General features: G+C 44.5%; 1 protein-coding gene across 2 annotated transcripts in view; it reads right to left on the bottom strand.

The window, feature by feature from the left end:
* Positions 1-545, bottom strand: part of epoa (erythropoietin a) — a 46,860-nt gene extending 46,315 nt beyond the window's left edge. For both annotated transcript variants that reach the window (XM_069915359.1, XM_069915360.1), the window contains exon 1: positions 114-545. In XM_069915359.1, coding sequence (XP_069771460.1) covers positions 114-192 — 79 coding nt within the window. In that variant the 5' untranslated portion in view covers positions 193-545. The remainder of the gene's footprint in view (positions 1-113) is intronic.
* Positions 546-20,228: the final 19,683 nt, after the last annotated feature.

The following is a 20,228-nucleotide window of genomic DNA, read 5'->3' as shown; positions in this document are numbered from 1 at the left end:
TGCCAGCTCCTGTGCGGGGTCAGGCCGGCTGGGACAATGCACTGAGCCATCAATCGATTTGGTCAATAACACGTTGACTTACATCATCGAGAGTCTGACTTGAAACCACTTACCCGGTGTCCCCATCTCCAAAACCTCATAGTCTTCTTCAGTTACCTTTCTTGACCTTGCATGTGTGAATCTATTTCCCATTGGGTAACGCTGGACGTTGGAAAGGAGAAGGAAACCCGCAACTCCTGGGACGTCCGCCCTTCGACCAGTCCAAGCCACAGTGCAGCCGAGGTTCTCCGGAGATGGAAGAGGTCAGCTTTAAGAAGTGATGGTGCTGGAGAAGGAGGAGGGGAGGGGAGATGTTGATGGGGTCCCTTTCTGCTCCACCTCCTCGGCGCGGAGCCGCCCTTTACCGTGTTCGCCCAAGCGCAGCGGGTCGGAGGGAAGGGATGGGAGGGCCGGCGGTCTCCAGGCTGCGTCCGGGCTCTCATGCGCCGAATCTGTCCCCTGGAAAGCTCCCGGGCGCTGCTCTTTCTGTGTGTGTGTGTGTGTTGGAGGGGCCAAACGCGCTCACCACGCAACTTGGCGCACGTTTCTGGCCGCTCGCACAGAGCGCATGTGTCTGAAAGGGAGGGGGTGGGGGGGGGGGGGGTCACAGTTGGATGGAACTTTCGACATGTCTCTCCTTCTCATCTGCAGCACTGAAGAGGGGCAGGGGAGGGGATGAATCTTCTGTTGGTTTGTTGGGCAATAGTGAACTTTTATTGAAGGTAACTGGCTGCAACTTTATTCAAGTTAATGCAGCAGGCGTTCCTGCCAAACACTTCGAGTCCTCCAAAAATGGTTTCAGAGCCCAAATGCTGGGCCCCCTTGACACCCATGGAAATGAAAGGTAGCCTCCTTCTCCCGCCCCACAATGCTTTCTACAAGTTTGCCAATGTCACCACAGTTGCCGCAGAATCGGGTAGATCGGCTCACGACACCGACGACCTTACGTTCAACGTCAGCAAAACCAAGGGGGTGGCCGTGGACTTCAGGTGGGAGATGAGGGTTGGGGAACACGACCCAGTCCTTGTCGAGTGCTCGGCAGTGGAGAGGGTCAAGAACTTTCAAGTTCCTGGGTGTCACCGTCACCAAGAATCTGTCCCGGATCCCCCACGTCGATACGATCGCAAAGAAGGCTCCCCAGCAGCTGTACTTTGTGAGGTGTCTGAGGAGATTCAGTTTGTCATTAACTTCTTCAGGTGGACTGTGGAGAGCATTCTGCATCACTGCCTGATATGGAGGCGCCAACTCTCAGGATAAGAATAAACTCCAGAGGGTTGTTGACACAGCCTGGACATCACGGGCACCAGACTTCACTCCATTGAGGACATCTACATGAGGCGGTGTCTTAAAAAAGTGGCCTCTATCCTCAAAGACCCCCACCACCAACATTTTGCTCATGCCTTGGTGAAGGGCTCTTTTTAAAAAAAAATCTTTGCTATAAAAAGACTATTTGATCCGCTGAGTTTCTCCAGCTCAGTGTTTTTGCTGCATTCTCAGGGCAGGACTGGCAGTTGTCGGGGGTGGCATCTTTCCAAAGGGTCGTCAGCTATCAGGTGAAAAGGAAACGAACCCCTGCTTGAGCAGGGGAGTTATCTCTGGTAAAAGCACAATGCTGGAGAAACTCAGCAGGTCAAACAATGGATAGCTAAGATAAAGATGCATAACTGACGATCCAGGCTTGAGCCCTGCTACATCTGGTGTTCTCAACTAGCGTCTGTCCACTTCAACAATGCTGTTTGTGGAAACATCTTGTGCATAAATTGTCTCCTGTTTTTATTTCATTATAACTGTCACTAAACTTTAAAAAAAACACTTTGTGTCCTTGCAAGCACTGACCTACTTACCAGAGCTGAGTATTTCAAGTTTCTTCAAAGACCCCTTGAAAGCACTGTCAAACTTCTCAACCATCCCACTACCCTCCCCCTTGTTGTCACACTCGCCCCAACTCCCTTTGAAATACTGGTCCAAATGTCTTCCTATTATTCACACCTCTCCAGAGCCCTTCCAAATATTTAAACAATTCTCAAACCTGTTGTAAATATGGCACACTTCCCAAACACTTTGCAAACAGAAACACATTCCCAAGCAGAATGCAAATATTAACACATTTTCTAGCCCCCTGGCAAAATTTCGACTCACATTCACGGGGATCTGCTGCTGCAAATATTGGCTCACACTTTCCATTAATTTTTCGATGCAACTTCTTTCGTGGGCTCCTGGCAATTTTTAAACATTCCTCCAGTCCCTGTGGATATTGAGGCCCTTTTAGAATGGTTTGTTAAAACTAAGCCATTCTCAAAGGGGGCCATAGCGTGTTTAAGTGAAATGAGTGCAACAGGAAAGTCAAAACACAAATGCTGGGGAAATTCAACAGGTCAAACAGAGTCCTTTATGTAGCAAAGATAAAGATACACAACCAATGCTTTGGGCTTGAGCCCTTCATCAAGGCATGTGTACAAAGTGACAGGAGGGAAGCGTAAGGAGGGGTACGTTTTTTACAGAGAGAGCTGTGGATGCCTAGAATGTCTTGCCAGGGCTGAAATATTAGGGGCATTTAAGAGCCTCTTAGACAGGCACATGATTGGAAGAAAAATAGAGGGTTATGAGTTAGGAAGGGTTCACTTTTTTTTGAAGGAATATATGGGTCGGCACAACATTGAGGGCCAAAGGACCTGTACTGTGCTGTCGTGTTCTGTGTTCTATAAATGTTGTCAAATGAGGGGAAGCTGGAGGGCGGTCGGGTGGCAAATATGGAGAGAGGTGGACCGCCAATGTTATTGACATTTAAAAAAAATTTAGACATACTGGCCCTTTCGGCCCACAAGCTCATGCCGCCCAATTTACACCCAATTAACCTACACCCCCAGTATATTTTCATCAGTGGGAGGAAACCGGAGCCCCCAGGGAAAACCCACGCAGACACGGGGAGAAGGTACAAACGGGATTCAAACTCCAGTCCTGTTTGCTGGTGCTGTAATGGCTTGTGCTAACCGCTACGCCCACTGTGCCAGCCCCCTTGTTTCCCATTGTTTGTTCAAGATTCCAACATATGTAGTTTGATCAAGTCTAAACAAATGTTGTTGATGATTTGTGATGCACATGCTTTTTCTTTTAGGAACACAATACATAAAGGTGGGCCTGTACTGAACTCCCATTAATAGATTCCTACAGTGTGCTGATGAATGCTGGAGAAGTTGAAATCCTCTAGCACATTTTTTGTCACTGAGATCCATAATTTTCCTTGTAAAAATTATTGACACATTTTTTATGTCAATGCACAGTTTGAGGCAGTGAACAGAATACTGCTTCTTTGCAGTCGGATGGAACATCAAGCGCCACAACACAATACAGGCCCTTCAGCCCTCGATGTTGTGGTCATCCATATATTCCTACCAAAAAATCAAAACCCTCCCTACCACATCACCCTTTAATTTCTTTCCATTCATGTGCCTGCCTAAGGGTCTCTTAAAAGCCCCTAATGTTCCAGCCTCCACCATCACCCCTGGCAAGGCATTCCAGGCACCCACAACTCTCTGTGTTAAAAAAAACTTACCCATGATGTCTCCCGTAAACTTTCCTCCCTTCACTTTCTACAGTCATCCTCTGATGTTTTCTATTCCTGCTCTGGGAAACAGGCGCTGTCTGTCCACACCTCTCAGAATCTTGTAGACTTCTATTAAGTCTCCTCTCATCCTTCTTTACTCCAAAGAGAAAAGTCCCAGCTCTGCTAACTTTGTTTCCCAATCTAGTCAATATCCTGGTGAATCTCCTCTGCACCCTCTCCACAGCTTCCCCATCCTTCCTGTATGAGGTGACCAGAATTGAACACAATACTCCTCGTGTGGTCTCACCAGAGATTAATAGAGATGTTTTTCTGTCTCATAACAGAACTGATGAAGGAATGTTTGAGAGAAAAAGTGCCCCAACATGCCTCCTGCAGACGAGAATCCATACTTACATCTTTACATGGTACTGTTTGTATAGATGCTCTAGACTTATGAGATACAGTCTTGTTCATTCAAAGCAGTAGCATAATCCAGGCAGAATCAGACAACCTGCAGTTTGAATGTGAATTTCTACCATTTACAACTCCTTATTTTCCTGTTATCCATGTATCTTTGTGCTACATTCAAGCAAGATTCTTTTTGCCAAAGCGCAAATTTGCAAAATTGTATTTATTGTGAATGTGTTGCTGGAATATTTACCCTCAGGAGAATGAACAGCTTAGAGAGCAAAAAAAATCTTTCCATGGGCACAGTTTGACCCACTGAACAAAATTTCTATTCTCCAGCATTTGAAGTACTTCCCTCTGTAGAAGGTCATGGATTTTGGCATAAGGTTTATTCTACTCTGCAATAAATTAGCTCCTTTAGTCTTCTTTTGTACCAAAGGAAAATAGTTCTAGAATTATAGAGATGTTTAGTGCAGAGACAGGTGTCAGACCACCATGACCATGAGAGATTGAGTTGTCTGGGACTGTACTCTTTGGAATTTAGAAGAATGAGAGGGGATCTTATAGAAACAAATAAAATTATGAAAGGCACAGACAAAGTAGAGTTTCCATTGCTGGGGGAGACCAGAACTATGGGACATGACCTCAAGATTCAGGGTAGTAGATTTAGGTTGGAGATGAGGAGGAACTGCTTTTCCCAGAGGGTGAGGAATCTGTAGAATTTGCTGCCCATTGAAGCAGTGGAGGCGACCTCAGTAAATACATTCAAGACAAGTTTGGGTAGATTTTTATATCATGGGGGAATTAAGGGATATGGGGAAAAGGCAGGTCATTGGAGATGACCCTATCATCAAATCAGCCATGATCTCATTGAATGGCGGAGCAGACACAACGGGCTGGATGGCCGACTCCTGCTCCTATTTCTTATGCCAACCATTGCACTTTTCCATATCAGTCCCATTTACCACAATTTAGGGAATTCAAGTGCTTATCTAAATGCTTCTTAAATATTTGTGAGAGATTCTGCCTCTGCACCTCCTCAGACATGATGTGTGGAAAAACTCCCCCTCAGATCCCCTCTAAAGCAACTGTCTTGCAACTTATACCTATGCCCTCATGTTTTAGACATCCACAGCAAGGGAAAAGATTTCCAGTATTACCCTAGATTTCACATTTATTGTCAGAGTACATACATGACATCACATACAACCCTGAGATTCTTTTTCCTGTGGGCGAGGCAGAATTACCACTAATTGGCAGTGCAAAAAAAAACTGGCTCAATGTACACATGTAAACACATAAAGAAATGTAAACAAACTGACTGCAATACAGAGAGGAAAAATATCAATAAAGTGTAAAAGTAAGAGTCCTTAAATAAGTCCCTGATTGAGTTTGCTATTGAGGAGCATGATGGTGGAGGGGGAGTAGCTGTTCCTGAACCTGGTGGTGCGAGTCTTGTGGTCCCGATACTTCTCTCCTCCTCATTTTATGCCTCTGCCAGGTTATCCCCTCAGCATTCTCCATTTCTGTTAAAATAACTCTGCCTCTCCAATATTTTCTCATGACGGAAATGCTCCAAATCTAGGCAACCTTAATCTCCTCTGCACACCATCCAGATCAAGCACACCTTTCCCATAGCATGGAAACCAAAATGCACCCAATACTTTGGGTGTGGCCTAAGCTAGGTCTTATAATGACATTCCTGCTCTGGCATCTGTGCCACCAGTGTTGAAGACCAAGCATTCCATATGCCTTATTGGCCACCTTGTCTACATGTGCTGGCACGTTCAGGGATTGATGGACTTGCATCCCATGGTCTGATGTTCATTTCAAGAGAAAGAGGTCAGGAGAGCAGGGATGTGATACTGAGGCCTTATAAGGCACTGGTGAGACCTCACTTGGAGTATTGCTAGCAGTTCTGGACTCTTTGATTAAGGAAGGATGTGCTGACGTTGGAGAGGGTTCTGAGGAGGTTCACAAGGATAATTCCGGGAGCATTTGACAGTTCTTGGCCTGTACTCATTGGAATTTCGGAGAATGAGGGGGGAATCTCATTGAAACATTTTGAATGTTGAAAGGCGTGGACAGAGTAGGTGAAGAAAGGTAGTTTCCCCATGGTGGGGGAGTCTAGGTCAAGAGGGCTAGTGCAGAGAAGGTTCACAAGAAGGTCGACAGGATTTCAAGGTTTGAGTTACAGGGAAAGGTTGTGCAGACTGGGGCTTTTTTCTCTAGAGCGTAGAAGATTGAGAGGGGACTTGATAGAGGTGTTTAAGATTTTAAAAGGGACAGACAGAGTAAACGTGGATTAGGCTTTTTCAATTAAGAGTGGGGGAGATGCAAACTAGAGGGCATGGTTTAAGATTGAAGGGGGAAAATTATAAGGGTGACATGAGGGGAAATTTCTTTACGCAAAGGGTGGTAGGGATATGGAATGAGCTTCCGACAGACGTAGTCGAGGCGGGATCATTGGTTACATTTAAGGAAAGACTGGATAGTTACATGGATAGGAGAGGACTGGAGGGGTATGGACCGGGTGCTGGTCAGTGGGACTAGGAGGGTGGGGATTTGTTACGGCATGGACTAGTAGGGCCGAACTGGCCTGTTCTGTGCTGTAAGTGGTTATATGGTTATATGGTTATATGGAATCTTAAGAAAGAAATTAGAAAGGCCAAAAAAAAGGCATGGAGGCTTTGGCAGACAGAGTAAAAATAAATCCAAAGGATTTCTATAAGTACATTAAAAGTAAAAGATTAGTGAGGGATAAAATTGGACCCCTTGTAGATAGCGAAGGTAGGCTGAGTGAGAAGTCAGAGGAAATGGGGGAAATTTTGAATGATTTCTTTGCCTCGGTATTCACTAGGGAAAAAAAATATTGAACCAGTTGAAGTAAAGAAAAATAGTGGGGAGGTCATGAAGCATATAAGTATAACCGAGGAGATAGTGATGGCTGTGTTGAAAAAGATAAAGGTGGATAAATCTCCAGGACCGGACAAAATATTCCCAAGGACACTCAGGAAGGCTTGTGGACAGATAGTGGGGTCATTAACAGAGATATTTAGGATGTCACTGGTCATGGGGGTAGTGCCAAAGGATTGGAGGGTGGCGCATGTGGTTCCGCTGTTTAAGAAAGGGTCCAAATGTAAACCTGGGAATTATAGACCCGTGAGTCTGACGTCTGTGGTGGGTAAGCTGGTGGAAAGTGTTCTGAGGGATGGTATTTACAAATATTTGGAGGTACAGGGATTGATGGGAGTAATCAGCATGGTTTTGTCAGGGGTAGATCATGCTTGACAAACCTGATGAAGGGAAAGCTGTGGATGTGGACTATTTAGACTTTAGTAAAGCTTTTGACAAAGTTCCCCACAGGAGGTTAGGAAAAAAGTTGGAGGCATTAGGTATAAATAAGGAGGTAGTGCAATGGATTCAGCAATGGTTGGATGGGAGGTGTCAGAGAGTAGTGGTGGAAAATTGTTTGGAGGCCGGTGACTAGTGGAGTTCCTCAGGGATCGGTCCTGGGTCAACTATTGTTTGTTATATATATTAACGATCTGTAAGTAGGGGTGGAGAATTGGATAAGCAAGTTTGCGGATGATACAAAGATTGGTGGTGTTGTGGACAGTGAGGAAGATTACCTTAGATTAAAAGGTGATTTAGGAAGGTTGGTGTGGGCTGAGAAATGGCTGATGGAATTTAATACTGATAAGTGTGAGGTGTTACATTTTGGAAAGGCAAATCAAAATTGGTCATATGCATTAAATGGTAGGCTATTGAGATGTGCAGAGCAACAAAGGGATTTAGGACTGATGGTAAATAGTACTCTCAAGGCTGATACTCAGGTAGATGGTGTGGTGAAGAAGGCATTTGGAATGTTGGCCTTCATAAATCGGAGTATTGAATTCAAGTAGGGAAGTTATGATGAAATTGTACAAGACATTGGTGAGGCCAAATTTGGAGTACTGTGTACAGTTTTGGTCACCAAATTATAGGAAAGATATAAACAAAATAGAGAGAGTACAGAGAAGGTTCACAAGAATGTTGACAGGATTTCAAGGTTTGAGTTACAGGGAAAGGTTGTGCAGACTAGGGCTTTTTTCTCTGGAGTGTAGAAGATTGAGGGGGGACTTGATAGAGGTGTTTAAGATTTTAAAAGGGACAGACAGAGTAAATGTGGATAGGCTTTTTCAAACTAGAAGGCATGGTTTAAGATTGAAGGGGGAAAATTATAAGGGGAACATGAGGGGAAATTCTTTACACAAAGGGTGGTAGGGATGTGGAATGAGCTTCCGACAGACGTGGTTGAGGCGGGATCATTAGTTACATTTAAGGATAGACTGGATAGTTACATGGAGAGGAGAGGACTGGAGGGGTATGGACCGGGTGCTGGTCAGTGGGACTAGGAGGGTGGGAATTTGTTACGGCATGGACTAGTAGGGCCAAACTGGCCTGTTCTGTGCTGTAAGTGGTTATATGGTTATATGGTTATAGGGCTCAACTTAAGGATTAGAACTGAGATGTGGAGAAATTTCTTCAGCCAGAGGACGGTGAATCTGTGGAATTTGTTGCCAAGGGCAGTTGTGGAGGCCAGGTCATTGGGTGTACTTAAGGCAGAGATTGCAGGTTCTTGATTAGCCAGGGCATCAAAGGTTATGGGGAGCAGACTGGGCAGTGGGGCTGAGTGGGGAAATAGATCAGCTCATGATTGAATGGCAGGGCAGACTCGATGGGCTGAATGGTCTATTTCTGCCCCTACGTCTTATGATCATATGGTCATCAACCTTCCCTAGGGCCCTACCATTTATGTGCATACCCTACCCTTACTGGATCTTCCGAAAAGCATCACTCAGCATTTGTCAGGATTACATTTTGAGGCCATCACTCTGTCCAAATTTCTGGCTGATCAATATCCTTCCTATTATCTGCACAGCCACTTATTTTCGTATCTTGCCAATCGTACCTCCCATGTTCACATTCAAATTGTTGATGTCAATCAGAAACATTTCTCCCAGCAGTTCCTGCGACATTCCACTGCTCACAAACTCCTGATCAGAAAAGCAACTCTGCAACAATTGTTGAGCTGTGAATGCCATCTTTTACGTGACACAACTAAATTTATTTTCAATGATTTTAATTTGAAATTCAGATGTACGTACAGCACGGTAACAGGCCCTTCCGGCTTACGGGTCCATGCCGCCCAATTACACCCAGTTAACCTACACCCTGGTATATTTCGAATGGTGGGAGGAAACCAGAGCCCCCTGGAAAAAGGGGAAAAAGTACAAACTCCTTAAAGATAGCGCGGAATTCAAACCCCAGACCCGATCTCAGGTGTTGCGCAAACTGCTACGCTAACCCTGCTGTGTCTAAAATATATTTTAGAATCCTTTTTGCTACACACTTGGAAGTCCCAGTCTCTCCCAAAAGGATATGCCAGTGGTTGAGATTTTATTTTGCTTTCTGTAAAGAACACACGCTATGTTCTCGCTGCTGCCATCAGGAAAGAGGTGTCAGGGCCACAAGACTCGCACTACCAGGTTCACGAACAGCTGCTCCCCCTCCACCATCAGACTCCTCAACAACAAACTCAATCAGTGACTCATTTAACCGCATTTTATTGATTTTTTCTCTCTCTCTGTATTGCACAGTCAGTTTGTTTACATTTCTTTATTTATTTACATGTGTACGTTGAGTACAGTTTATTTTTTGCATTACCAATAAGTGATAAATTCTACCTCGCCCACAGGAAAAAGAATCTCAAGGTTGTGTGTGATGTCATGTATGCACTCTGAACTCTGAAATGTGAAATTTGCTTCAAATATAAATTTGCCAAAGGTGGATCAAAACCACTGCTGTTGTGGAGCCTTCATGTCGATGCAATCATGAAGAAGCCTTGCCAGTGGGTGTACTTTATGAGGAGTTTGAGGAGATTCGGTATGTCACTGAAGACTCTTACAAATTTCTACAGGTGCACTGTGGAGAGCATTCTGACTGGTTGCATTACTGTCTGGTACGGAGATGCCAATGCACAGGACAGGAAAGGCTACAGGAGGTTGTGAACTCGGCCAGCTGCTTCACAGGCACCAGTCTTCACTCCATCGAGGACATCTACAAGAGGCAATGCCTCAGGAAAGTAGCCTCTGTCTTCAAAAACTCCACCACCCAGGGCATGCCCTCTTCACATTGATACCATTGGGAAAGAGGTCCAGGAGCCTGAAGACAAGCACCCAGCAGCACAAGGACAGCTTCTTCCCCTCCACCATCAGCTTTCTGAACAGACAATGAACCATAGACACCAACTCACTCTCTCTTCTTTTACATTAATTTATTTACATTTAAAAAAATGTAATTTATAGCAATATTTGCACCTTAACACTGCTGCAAAAGAATGAATTTCTTGACACATGTCATGACAATAAATTCTGACTCTGACATCAAGGTTGAAGTTTCCTTTTATTGACACTTAATGATGCATCAAACTGTAATGTACAAGATGTACTTCAACTCTGCCCACTGTAAGGCAAGCAGAGTCACCATGAGCATTGCCCAGTGCCCCTTACAGTACAAGACAAAAAGGCACTGTGTGTTCACGGATTGGCCACCAGCGCTCCCGTATCATTAATCAATCTCTTCCTTGGGTCATTTAAGTGGAATAAATTAAAATTGAGCATGACTAATTCGGTCAGCAGCACATTGCTGTTGGGGATTTGTTGTGTGTGTGGCAGATAGAAGATAGTGTGTGACAGCGAAGTGTGACGCAAATCTCCTGCGGCTGTTTTCTCATAGAGCTGTTATCAATAGAATGTGACAAGAAGGGAGAGGTAGAGTGTCAGAGAGGAGGAGAGGACAGCATACGGCAGGAGAGAAATGCACTTTTACGCACTTGTGCTTGTCAGAGGACAGAATGAAATTCTATCTCAGTAGCCGATTGAGAGTCGAGCATTTCTATCGGGCTTTTCGAACTGTGAAGCCATCCAAGCCAATGAAATACTTTAAAATCATTTTTAAAATATGTACATGATCTGACATGAGATTCTTTTTCCTGCAGGTCAGACAGAATTTCCACTTATCGGTCGTGCAAAAAAAAACTGTACTCTAGAAAAAACACCTACACAAAAGAGAGGGGCGAGGTTAGCGCAATGCTATTACGCGAAGCCAAGCCAAAGAGAAGAAAGAGAAAGAAGAAAGAGATTACAGTCCCAGTGATTTGGGTTTGAATCCAGCGCTGTCTGCAGGGAGTTCGTACATTCTCCACGTGTCTGCGTGGGTTTCCTCCAGGATGCTCCGGCTTCCTCCCACCCTTCAAAATGTATGGGGGTTGTAGGTTAATTGGGTGGCACGGCCTCGTAACTGTTATTGTGCTGTATGTCTAAGTTTTTTAAAATTCTAACTAATTAAAGATACATTGGCTACTACAAATCACAGGTTTGAAATAGGAAATAAAAGAACAGACGTTATAAGATTGTACAATAGCAATGGATAATTCTAGTGTGTATCACTCGATTTATTCTCAGAGCAAGTTCTTCTGAAGGTCATCCTCACTGGCGAGCTGAGTCACTCTGCTACCTGACAGTGAGCCAGTCAGCAAGGTGTGAAAAGTGTTTACAGCAAAAGATTTTATGAAGTGCCTCAACTTTAATCAGGGAGAAAGGTTTCATAAAAGAGCATATTACCGGAACAGTGAGAGATCGCTGGCCTCCTCCACGTCGAGGGACACATATGCATGATTTCACAAAAGGCTCAGAATCAGGTTTATTGCCATGAACGTGTGTCATAAATCTGTTGTTTTGTGGCAGCTGTGTTGTACATTACTGGTGCAAAATTGCTATAAATTACAGCTTTGTAAATTCAATATTGAAAAATAAATAGTGCCAAAAAAATAGAAAAGAAAGTGAGGTCGTGTCTGTGCTCTGGGCAGAAATCTGATGGCCAAGGGGAAGAAGCTGTTTTTGTACCATTGGGCACTCGTCTTCAGGCTCCTGGACCTTCTTCCCGATGTCAGCAGAGTGAAGAGGGCATGGCCTGGGTGGTGGGGGTCCTTGAGGATAGAGGCTGCTTTCTTAAGGCACCACTTCTTGTAGATATCCTCAATGGTGTGAAGGCTGGTGCCCATGATGGTGCTGGCCGAGTTCACAACTTCCTGCTGCATTTTCCTGCCCTGTGCATTGGTGCCTCCATACCAGACAGTGATGCAACCGGTTAAAATGCTCTCCACGGTCCACCAGTAGAAATTTGTAAGTCTTTGGTGACATACCGAATCTCCTCAAACTCCTCACGAAGTATAGCCACTGGGGAGCCTTCTTCATGATTGCATCGTCACGAAGCCCCCAGGACCGATCTTCAATGATGTTGACACCCAAGAATTTGAAGTTCTTGACCCTCTCCACTGCTGACCCCTTGATGAAGACCAGTCCGTGTTCTTCTGATTTCCCCCTCCTGAAGTCCACAATTAATTCTTTAGTTTTGCTAACGTTGAAGTGCAAGGTTGTTGCTGTGATACCACTCAACTAGCTGATCTCTCTCACTCCTGTACGCTTGGTATACAGCTAAAGCAAGGGATTAGGAAGGTGAACAGGTTAATATTGTTTATTTCAGTTTAAGTTCAAGTTTATTGTCATCTGATTGTAAAAGTACAACCTAACTTAACAGAATTCTCAGGCCCTGCAAATATGCAAACTCATAACCAGACATATCACACATGCAAAGAAATGATACATATTGTAGTACAGATAAATATTATTTAATAAATAGTAGAGTCTCAAAGGGTTTTTATAAGCAGTTCCTTTGGTCGTTCACCATTCTCGCTGCCCGTAGGAAGAAGCTGTTCCTCAGCCTGGTGGTGCTGACTCTGATCCTCCTGGATCTCTTCCCTGACAAGAGCAGCTGAAAGATGCTGTGTGCTGGGTGGAAGGGGTCCTCAATGATTTTGTGCGCCCTCTTCAGTCAACGATCCTGGTAGATCACATCGATTTTGGCGGGGTGGGTGAGAGGGGGAGACTCCAGTGATCCTTTCTGCCACTCTTGTGGTCCTGTGGATTGACCTCCGATCCATTTCTCTGCAGCAACCGGACCCACATTGCGATGCAACCAGCCAGGATGCTCTCGATAGGGCTCCCGTAGAGGGTTGACAGGATGGTGGCCAGTAACCTTGCCCACTTCAGTCTTCTCAGGGAACTGAATGTACAAATGTAGGGTGGATCGCTTATTATATGGGGCGTTAGTAAGATGATTTCAGGAGGATTTTGTACAGTAGTAATCTGCCTATTTAAGAAAAGATGTTAATATGTTGAAAGTAGTTCCATTAAGGTATACTCAATGAATATTTATAATCTTCACCATACTCTAATTTAAGCATGTATCTGATGGCATTTGGAAAAATGGGAGGAAAGATTGCAGAACAAAAGATCATGAGGTTCTTGACAATGTGGCCATACAGAGAATCTAGAACCAGGGGGTAAAAGAAATGGCTGGTCCATTTAAGATGGAGGATCATTAATTTTAAAGCAATTAGATACCGTTTATTTCGGCATATGTCAAAAATCGCTCAAAAAAAAATGGGGGTCGACATACGCCAGATATATTTTAGACCTTAAATTCACCAAATAAAACCCCAGATTGACATTAATTCGGCATATAAGTTGATGTTGGAAGTACCTCCGCACCGCTGGGCACTGCCAGTCTCCGACACCTTCCCGTCATCAGGCGCCACCATAACTGCTCATAACTGGGTCCCAGACGTCACCGTTGCCACTCCTGCCTGGTAGGCCAAGGTTTCTGCTCCCATCGGGACGTGATGTCACTGCTCCAGCTCCATGGGCCATCGTTGCCTTTGCCCGGTAGGCCGAAGTTCCTGCTCCCGCTGGGACATGATGTCGCCGCCCCGGTAGGTCAAGGTTCCTGCTCCTGCTGGGATGCAGTGTCACCGCCCCTGCCTGGTAGGTCAAGGTTATTTTCCACTTGCTTAATTTACAGCTTTGTTACTGGCGATTGGGGTGTTTTAAAAAATTTTGGGTTCTTCCTGGGAGGCCTGGACAGCCTGAAAAATGGGGTCAACTTTTAAGCCGGATATAACATAGAACCATTAAAATGAGGCTAAAAATGGGGGGAGGGGGGTCGACCTATCTGCCGGTCAACTTATACACGGTAATTTCTTGATAAGCATAGAGATGACCAGTTGCTGCAGGTAAATAGGAATGCAAAATTGAGGTTACATACAGATTGACAGTCAGAGCATTCTGACTGACCAGATCAACATCTGGTACGGAGGTGCCAATGCACAGGACGGGAAAAAAGCTACAGAGAGTTGTGAACTTGGCCAGCACCATCACAGGCACCAGACTTCACTACATCGAAGACATCTACTAGAGGAGGTTTCTTAAGAAAGCAGCCTCCATCCTCAAGGACCCCCACCACCCAGACCATGCCCTCTTCTCACTGTTACCAACAGGAAGGAGGTCCAGGAGCCTGAATATGAGCACCCAGCGGCACAAGGACCACTTCTTCCCCTCCACCATCAGATTCCTGAATTGACAATGAACCTCAGAGACCACTTCACTTTTTCTCCTTTTTTTGCACTATTTATTTATTTTTTAAATGTAATTCATAGCAATTTTTGCACTTGTAATGCTGACAACAAATTTCGTGACACACTATCGTGGCAATAAATGTTGATTCTGAGATTAGCTGTGGGTTTATGAGAGCAGGTTTGAAAAGCTGAGTGGCTCACTGCTGCTCCATCTGTATGTAGAAACAAGGCCCTTAGGGACACCAAATATCCTGAGGCCTCAAACCACATCGTGACCTTTGGTTAACAATTTTCTAAGATAATGGGCTTTTCTCAAAAATATATAATGCACGAATCAATTATGCAATTATGGGGCTTCTTTAGATTCAGATTCATTCAGATTCAGATTTATTGTCAGAATCACATACAATGCTGAGATTCTTTTTCTGTGGGCCAGGCAGAATTACCACTTATTGGTAGTGGAAAAATAAAACTGATTCAATGTACACAGGTAAACAAATAAAGGAATGTAAGCAAACTGACTGTGCAATACAGAGATAGAAAAAAATTCAATAAAGTGCACAAGTAAGAGTCCTTAAATGAGTCCCTGATTGAGTTTGTTGTTGAGGAGTCTGATGGTGGAGGGGGAGCAGCTGTCCCTGATCCTGGTGGTGTGAGTCTTGTGGTCCCGATACCTCTTTCCTGATGGCAGCAGTGAGAACAGAGCATGTGCTTGGTGGTGTGGATCCTTGATGTTTACTGCTGCTCTCCGACGGCAGTGTTCCCTGTAGATGTTCTTGATGGTGGGGAGGGTTCTGCCTGTGATCTCCTGGGCTGCGTCCACTACCTTTTTGCAGGACTTTCCGCTCAGGGGTATTGGTGTCCCCGTACCAGATCATGATGTAGCCAGTCAGCACACTTTCCACCACACTTCTGTTGAAATTCATCAGGGTTTCTGGTGTCATGCCAAACCTCTGCAAACTCCTGAGGAAGTAGAGGTGCTGGCGTGCTTTCTTTACAGCGCCATTAATGTGTTGGGTCCAGGAAAGATCCTCTGAGATAGTGATTCCCAAGAACTTACTCACCCTCTCCGCCCCTGATCTCCTCAATAATCACTGGATCGTCCGCCTCTGGTTTTCCCTTCCTGAAGTCAACGATTAGCTCCTTGGTTTTGGTGACGTTGAGTGCGAGGTTGTTTTTGGTGCACCACTCAGCCAAGTTTCCAATCTCCCTCTTGAATGCTGACTCATTGCCCCTTTTTCTTGCTTCAGGACCTGCATTTTGTTTCCTTATTTGAGCTGGTTCTCATCGATTAACAGCTGTAAAAGTTATTTTGAATAAGTAATAGGTTACACTGTCCCTGTGATTACTATAATTTTTGCAAGACATGTTCATTGCATCAATCTTGACATCAACCAAAAAATACTGAGAAGACAAAGCTAGGCGACTCTTGGCTTTTAAATATATTCCAATGCAACGGAATAAATGTGTGTCTGTGGCAGGCGTGTCTGTCAGTATTGTACAAATGCTCTGCATTCCAGTGTCCTCGATGTCCCAGGCGTCGGTCAACAAAACACGGCGCCTGTGATTGTCAACTCAAGATAGCTTGGCACACCCAGGGTTAAAGGTTAATCCCATTAGACTTTTGTTTGCTTAATAGTATTGATAGCAGAGGCTGTGATTTAGTACGTGTGCGATCCTTTCCGGACTGCAGCCCATTTATACTTCCTGTGATAGGTATAAAGACATTTGATTTCCTGGCTGCTGTTTATTTGTCAATATTCACTCTCCTCTTATGTGAGTGTTCCCACTACCCAGCCTCCCCTCTCCAACCACACTGTCCAGTCACCATTGTCTCTTTCCGTTGCTGAAGGTACTGATTGATAGAAGGATTAAACTCCAAGCATGCTGGGCACCCTACCTTATCGAAACCAAATGCAAATTCCTCAAGTTCATCTTGTTATGTCATGAGCCCATGATCTGTTCATTAACTATATGGGACACTGTGTGAACAAGAATGATATGGTTCGTCTTAGATTTCTCATTCAACATTTTTTAAATTTTAAAATTCAACTATTGAGGAAAAGTAGTTAGTCTAAATGTAACCCAGAAACTATAAATCTAATTCTGATAAATATACCACTATCTTTGAAACATGATTAGAACATAGATTAATTTCCCTGTGATCTTTTTAACCTGAAATTTGCTCAAAATCCAAACTAAACATTAAATCTAACATAATCTGATTAGATATAAATATTGGGAGAAGCAAGACAGGACAATAAGCAATTTAATGTGTGAACCTTGTTAAAATAGCAGGCTCCCAGTAGAACAAAGGATACGATATTAAATGTCCCCTTGGTACCTTCCCCTGTGACCACAGGAGATACTCCACTTGCCCCCACACCTCCTCCCTCAACACCATTCGGAGCTCCAAACAGTCCTTCTTTTGTAAATTTGTAGGGGTCATCTACTGCATCGACGTGACCTACCGGGATCATTGTCTGAAGAGGACTCGCAAAATCACTGAGGACCCCCTTCCACCCCGCACGCAGCATCTTCCAGCCACTCCCATCGGAGGAAGAGATGCAGGAGGATCAGAGCCAGCACCACCAGGCTGAGGAACACCTTCTTCCCACAGGCAGCGAGAACGCTGAATGACCAAAGGAACTGCTCACACTGACCCTCCGAGACTCTCATATTCATGAAACTATTTATTTATACAGATGAAATATTTGTCCTGCATTTGTCCTGTTTGTCTGAATGTGTGTGTGTTATATCTGGCTGTGCGCCTGCGTGTTTTACACTGAGGACCAGAGAACGCTATTTTGTCGGGTTGTACTTGTACAATTAGGTGGCAATAAACTTGTCTTGATTCCATTTGCCTTCTTGATAGACTGCTGCACCTGCAAACCAACCTTTTGTGATTTTTGCAATGACATTTTGAAGAGCTTACACAACAAGCTCAGTATAAAATTTAGAAAATGCATGATTTTGGAATCAAAATTGTGCACCTTGGTTTGAAGGTCAATGTCAAGTGAAGGGAAAAGTATTGGCCATCGATAATAGTGGTTGAAGGAAGTATGCTTGATTCCTTCTATATCTTGACACTGTGCCTACACCACGGCGTTGTTTGTTGATAATGAATGTGAACCGGAACAAATCCAGATGATGAGAGCAGAAAAGGCTGAGCAAAGAAGCTCTCCTTGTTCAAGGACACCGCTTGTGCGTTGAAGATGGCATGTGATATTTCGAGCTCCGGTGTAGACATAGTAATAAGCCACGTGGTGGATATGACCAAGAGTTTCGCACACACACACACACACACACACACACACACACACACACACACACACACACACACACACACACACACACACACACACACACACACACACACACACACACACACACACACTGAGAAGGAAACTATTTGGAATATATTGGACAGATCCATAATGCTCAGATCATTATCCACCATAGGTGATGTCAGATCTCAAACTAATAAAAATAACTGAAGAAATAGGGAATCCATCCATTGTAGCAGAATCAGAATTTATTGACATGGACAGGTCATGAAATTCTCGATGTTTGGCGGGCAGTATCACAGTGCAAGAGCTGCTATAAAATTTACATTTAAACATAAATAAATTAGTGCAAAATAAGAGAAAGTGAGGCAGTATCTGGGGTTCATTGTCTGTTCAGGAATTTAGGGTGGAGGGGAAGAAGCTGTCTTTGTGCCGCTGGGTGCTCGTGTTCAGGCCCTGCGTCTCCTTCCCAATGGTAGCAGTGAGCAGAGAGTATGGCCTGGGTGGTGGAGATCTTTGAGGATAGAGACTGCTTTCATCAGACATTGCCTCTTATAGATGCCCTCAATGGAGACTGGTTCCTGTGATGGCCTGTGATGGCCCAGTTTACAACTCCCTGTAGTTTTTTTCCCTGTTCTGTGCATTGGCTGCTATGTACCAGACAGTTGGCTATTTGAAGCCCCAAACAGTCCTTCCAAGTGAAGCAACATTTCACTTGCGAATCTGAGGGAGTCGCCTTCAGCATCCAGTGCACTCATTGTTGTCTCCTCTACATCGGAGAGACTGGGCAGAGATTGGGAGATCTCTTTGCTGCGCACCTCGGATCTGCCCGCCGCAATAGTGTGGATCTCCCAGTGGCCGCCCATTTCAAATCCCCATCCCATTCCCTTGCCAACATGTCTGTCCGTGGTCTCTTGCACGGCCAGACTGAGACCACCCGGAAATTGGAGGAACAATGCCTCATCTTCCATTTGGGACCCCCTCCAACTGGATGGTATTAACATTGACATCTCTGGCTTTCGTTAAACCCCATTCCCCAGCTCTATCTCTCTCCCTTTTCCCTCTGTCTCCTATCACGTGGCCTAAATCAGTTCTCATCTTACCATATCCAATTAACACCTATTGTTGGTCTGGACCCCTCCCCCCCTCCCCCCCCACCGTCGGTCTTCTCCCTTCCGTTCCCCAGTCTTTAATTCAGATGCCTGTCTCATACCCTGAGGAAGGGCTCAGGCCCAAAACATCAGTAATATATCTTTGCTTCCTATGGCTCCTGTGAGATCGGCTGAGTTCCTCCAGCGTCCCTGTTATTTGAGAATAACAGTTCTAAAACAGACGAGAAGGGCCAGTTTTTGTTGATCTGCCTCTTCCCCCAGTCAGAACTCTATTCTGAGATTTCCTGTTATTTTGCTCATTCTTTGCTTATTCCTTGAAGAAGGGCTCAGGCCTGAAACGTTGGAAATGTATCTTTATCTCCTATGGACGCTGAAAGACCGGCTGAGCTCCTCCAGCATTTTCGGGGTGTTCCAGAGAAGTGGCAGCAATGCAATGTGAGAGAATGAGTGAATCAGTGGACAGTACTGGAATGTACTCAGGGTGCAAAAAGGCTTTACACAATTTTCTTTTGTACTTCATTTTATTGTGAAACTTTTGTTTAGGACAGAAAAAAAGACTAGAATTTGACCAGTGTACAAACCAAGAACAGAGTTCAAAAGAAAGCTAGATCAATAGCATCAGCTTGATACCAGTCCAAATTTGTTCATGCTGTTGTCAACCTTTTTGACCCCTTAGCAAGTCGATGGCCACCAAAGGAACCACGTCAGAAATATGGGGAACCAAAGGATATTTCCCTGCAATGATGACAAAATGTGAAGAGTTTTTGTAGCTCAAAAGATCTCTGATGGAATAAGCGAAATATGAGTTGTGAACCACTTCATCTTGATGTTGTGTCAAGGGCAATGGGATTAAGTGTAAACTTCAAATTCAAGCACACCTTTACAAACAAACAAATCTAGGTTGTTCAAAAGTTAAAATTTTAAAATGAGACATACCCCACGCTAACAGGCCCTTTTGGCCCACAAGACTGTGCCGCCCAATTACACTCAATTGACATACAACCCTCCCCGCCCCCACACTCCCAGTACGTTGGGAGGAAACTAAAAGTTATATTTCAATGTCAAATTGCAGACTGAGAAAAAAGGTTACAATTGTATTGTCTCTCTTATAGATCCCTTCAAGTAAAGTGGGAGCAGTGTAATGCATCTTTATGCATGGAATATGCTATGTCTATGTGTGTGTGTCATTATCAAACATGTCAAACTCTGGCCCGCGGGCCAAATATAATTATATTTGGCCCGCAAGATCATTTCAAAAATGTATTAGAGGTGGCCCGCCCTGCAGCGAGAGCCGACGCTGTTTTTTGGTAATGTCACCC

The sequence above is a fragment of the Narcine bancroftii genome, chromosome 2 (genome assembly GCF_036971445.1).
Source record: "Narcine bancroftii isolate sNarBan1 chromosome 2, sNarBan1.hap1, whole genome shotgun sequence".
Taxonomy (NCBI): domain Eukaryota; kingdom Metazoa; phylum Chordata; class Chondrichthyes; order Torpediniformes; family Narcinidae; genus Narcine; species Narcine bancroftii.
The sequence above is the reverse complement of the archived record's forward strand: the minus strand, read 5'-3'. Positions and strand labels throughout refer to the sequence as shown.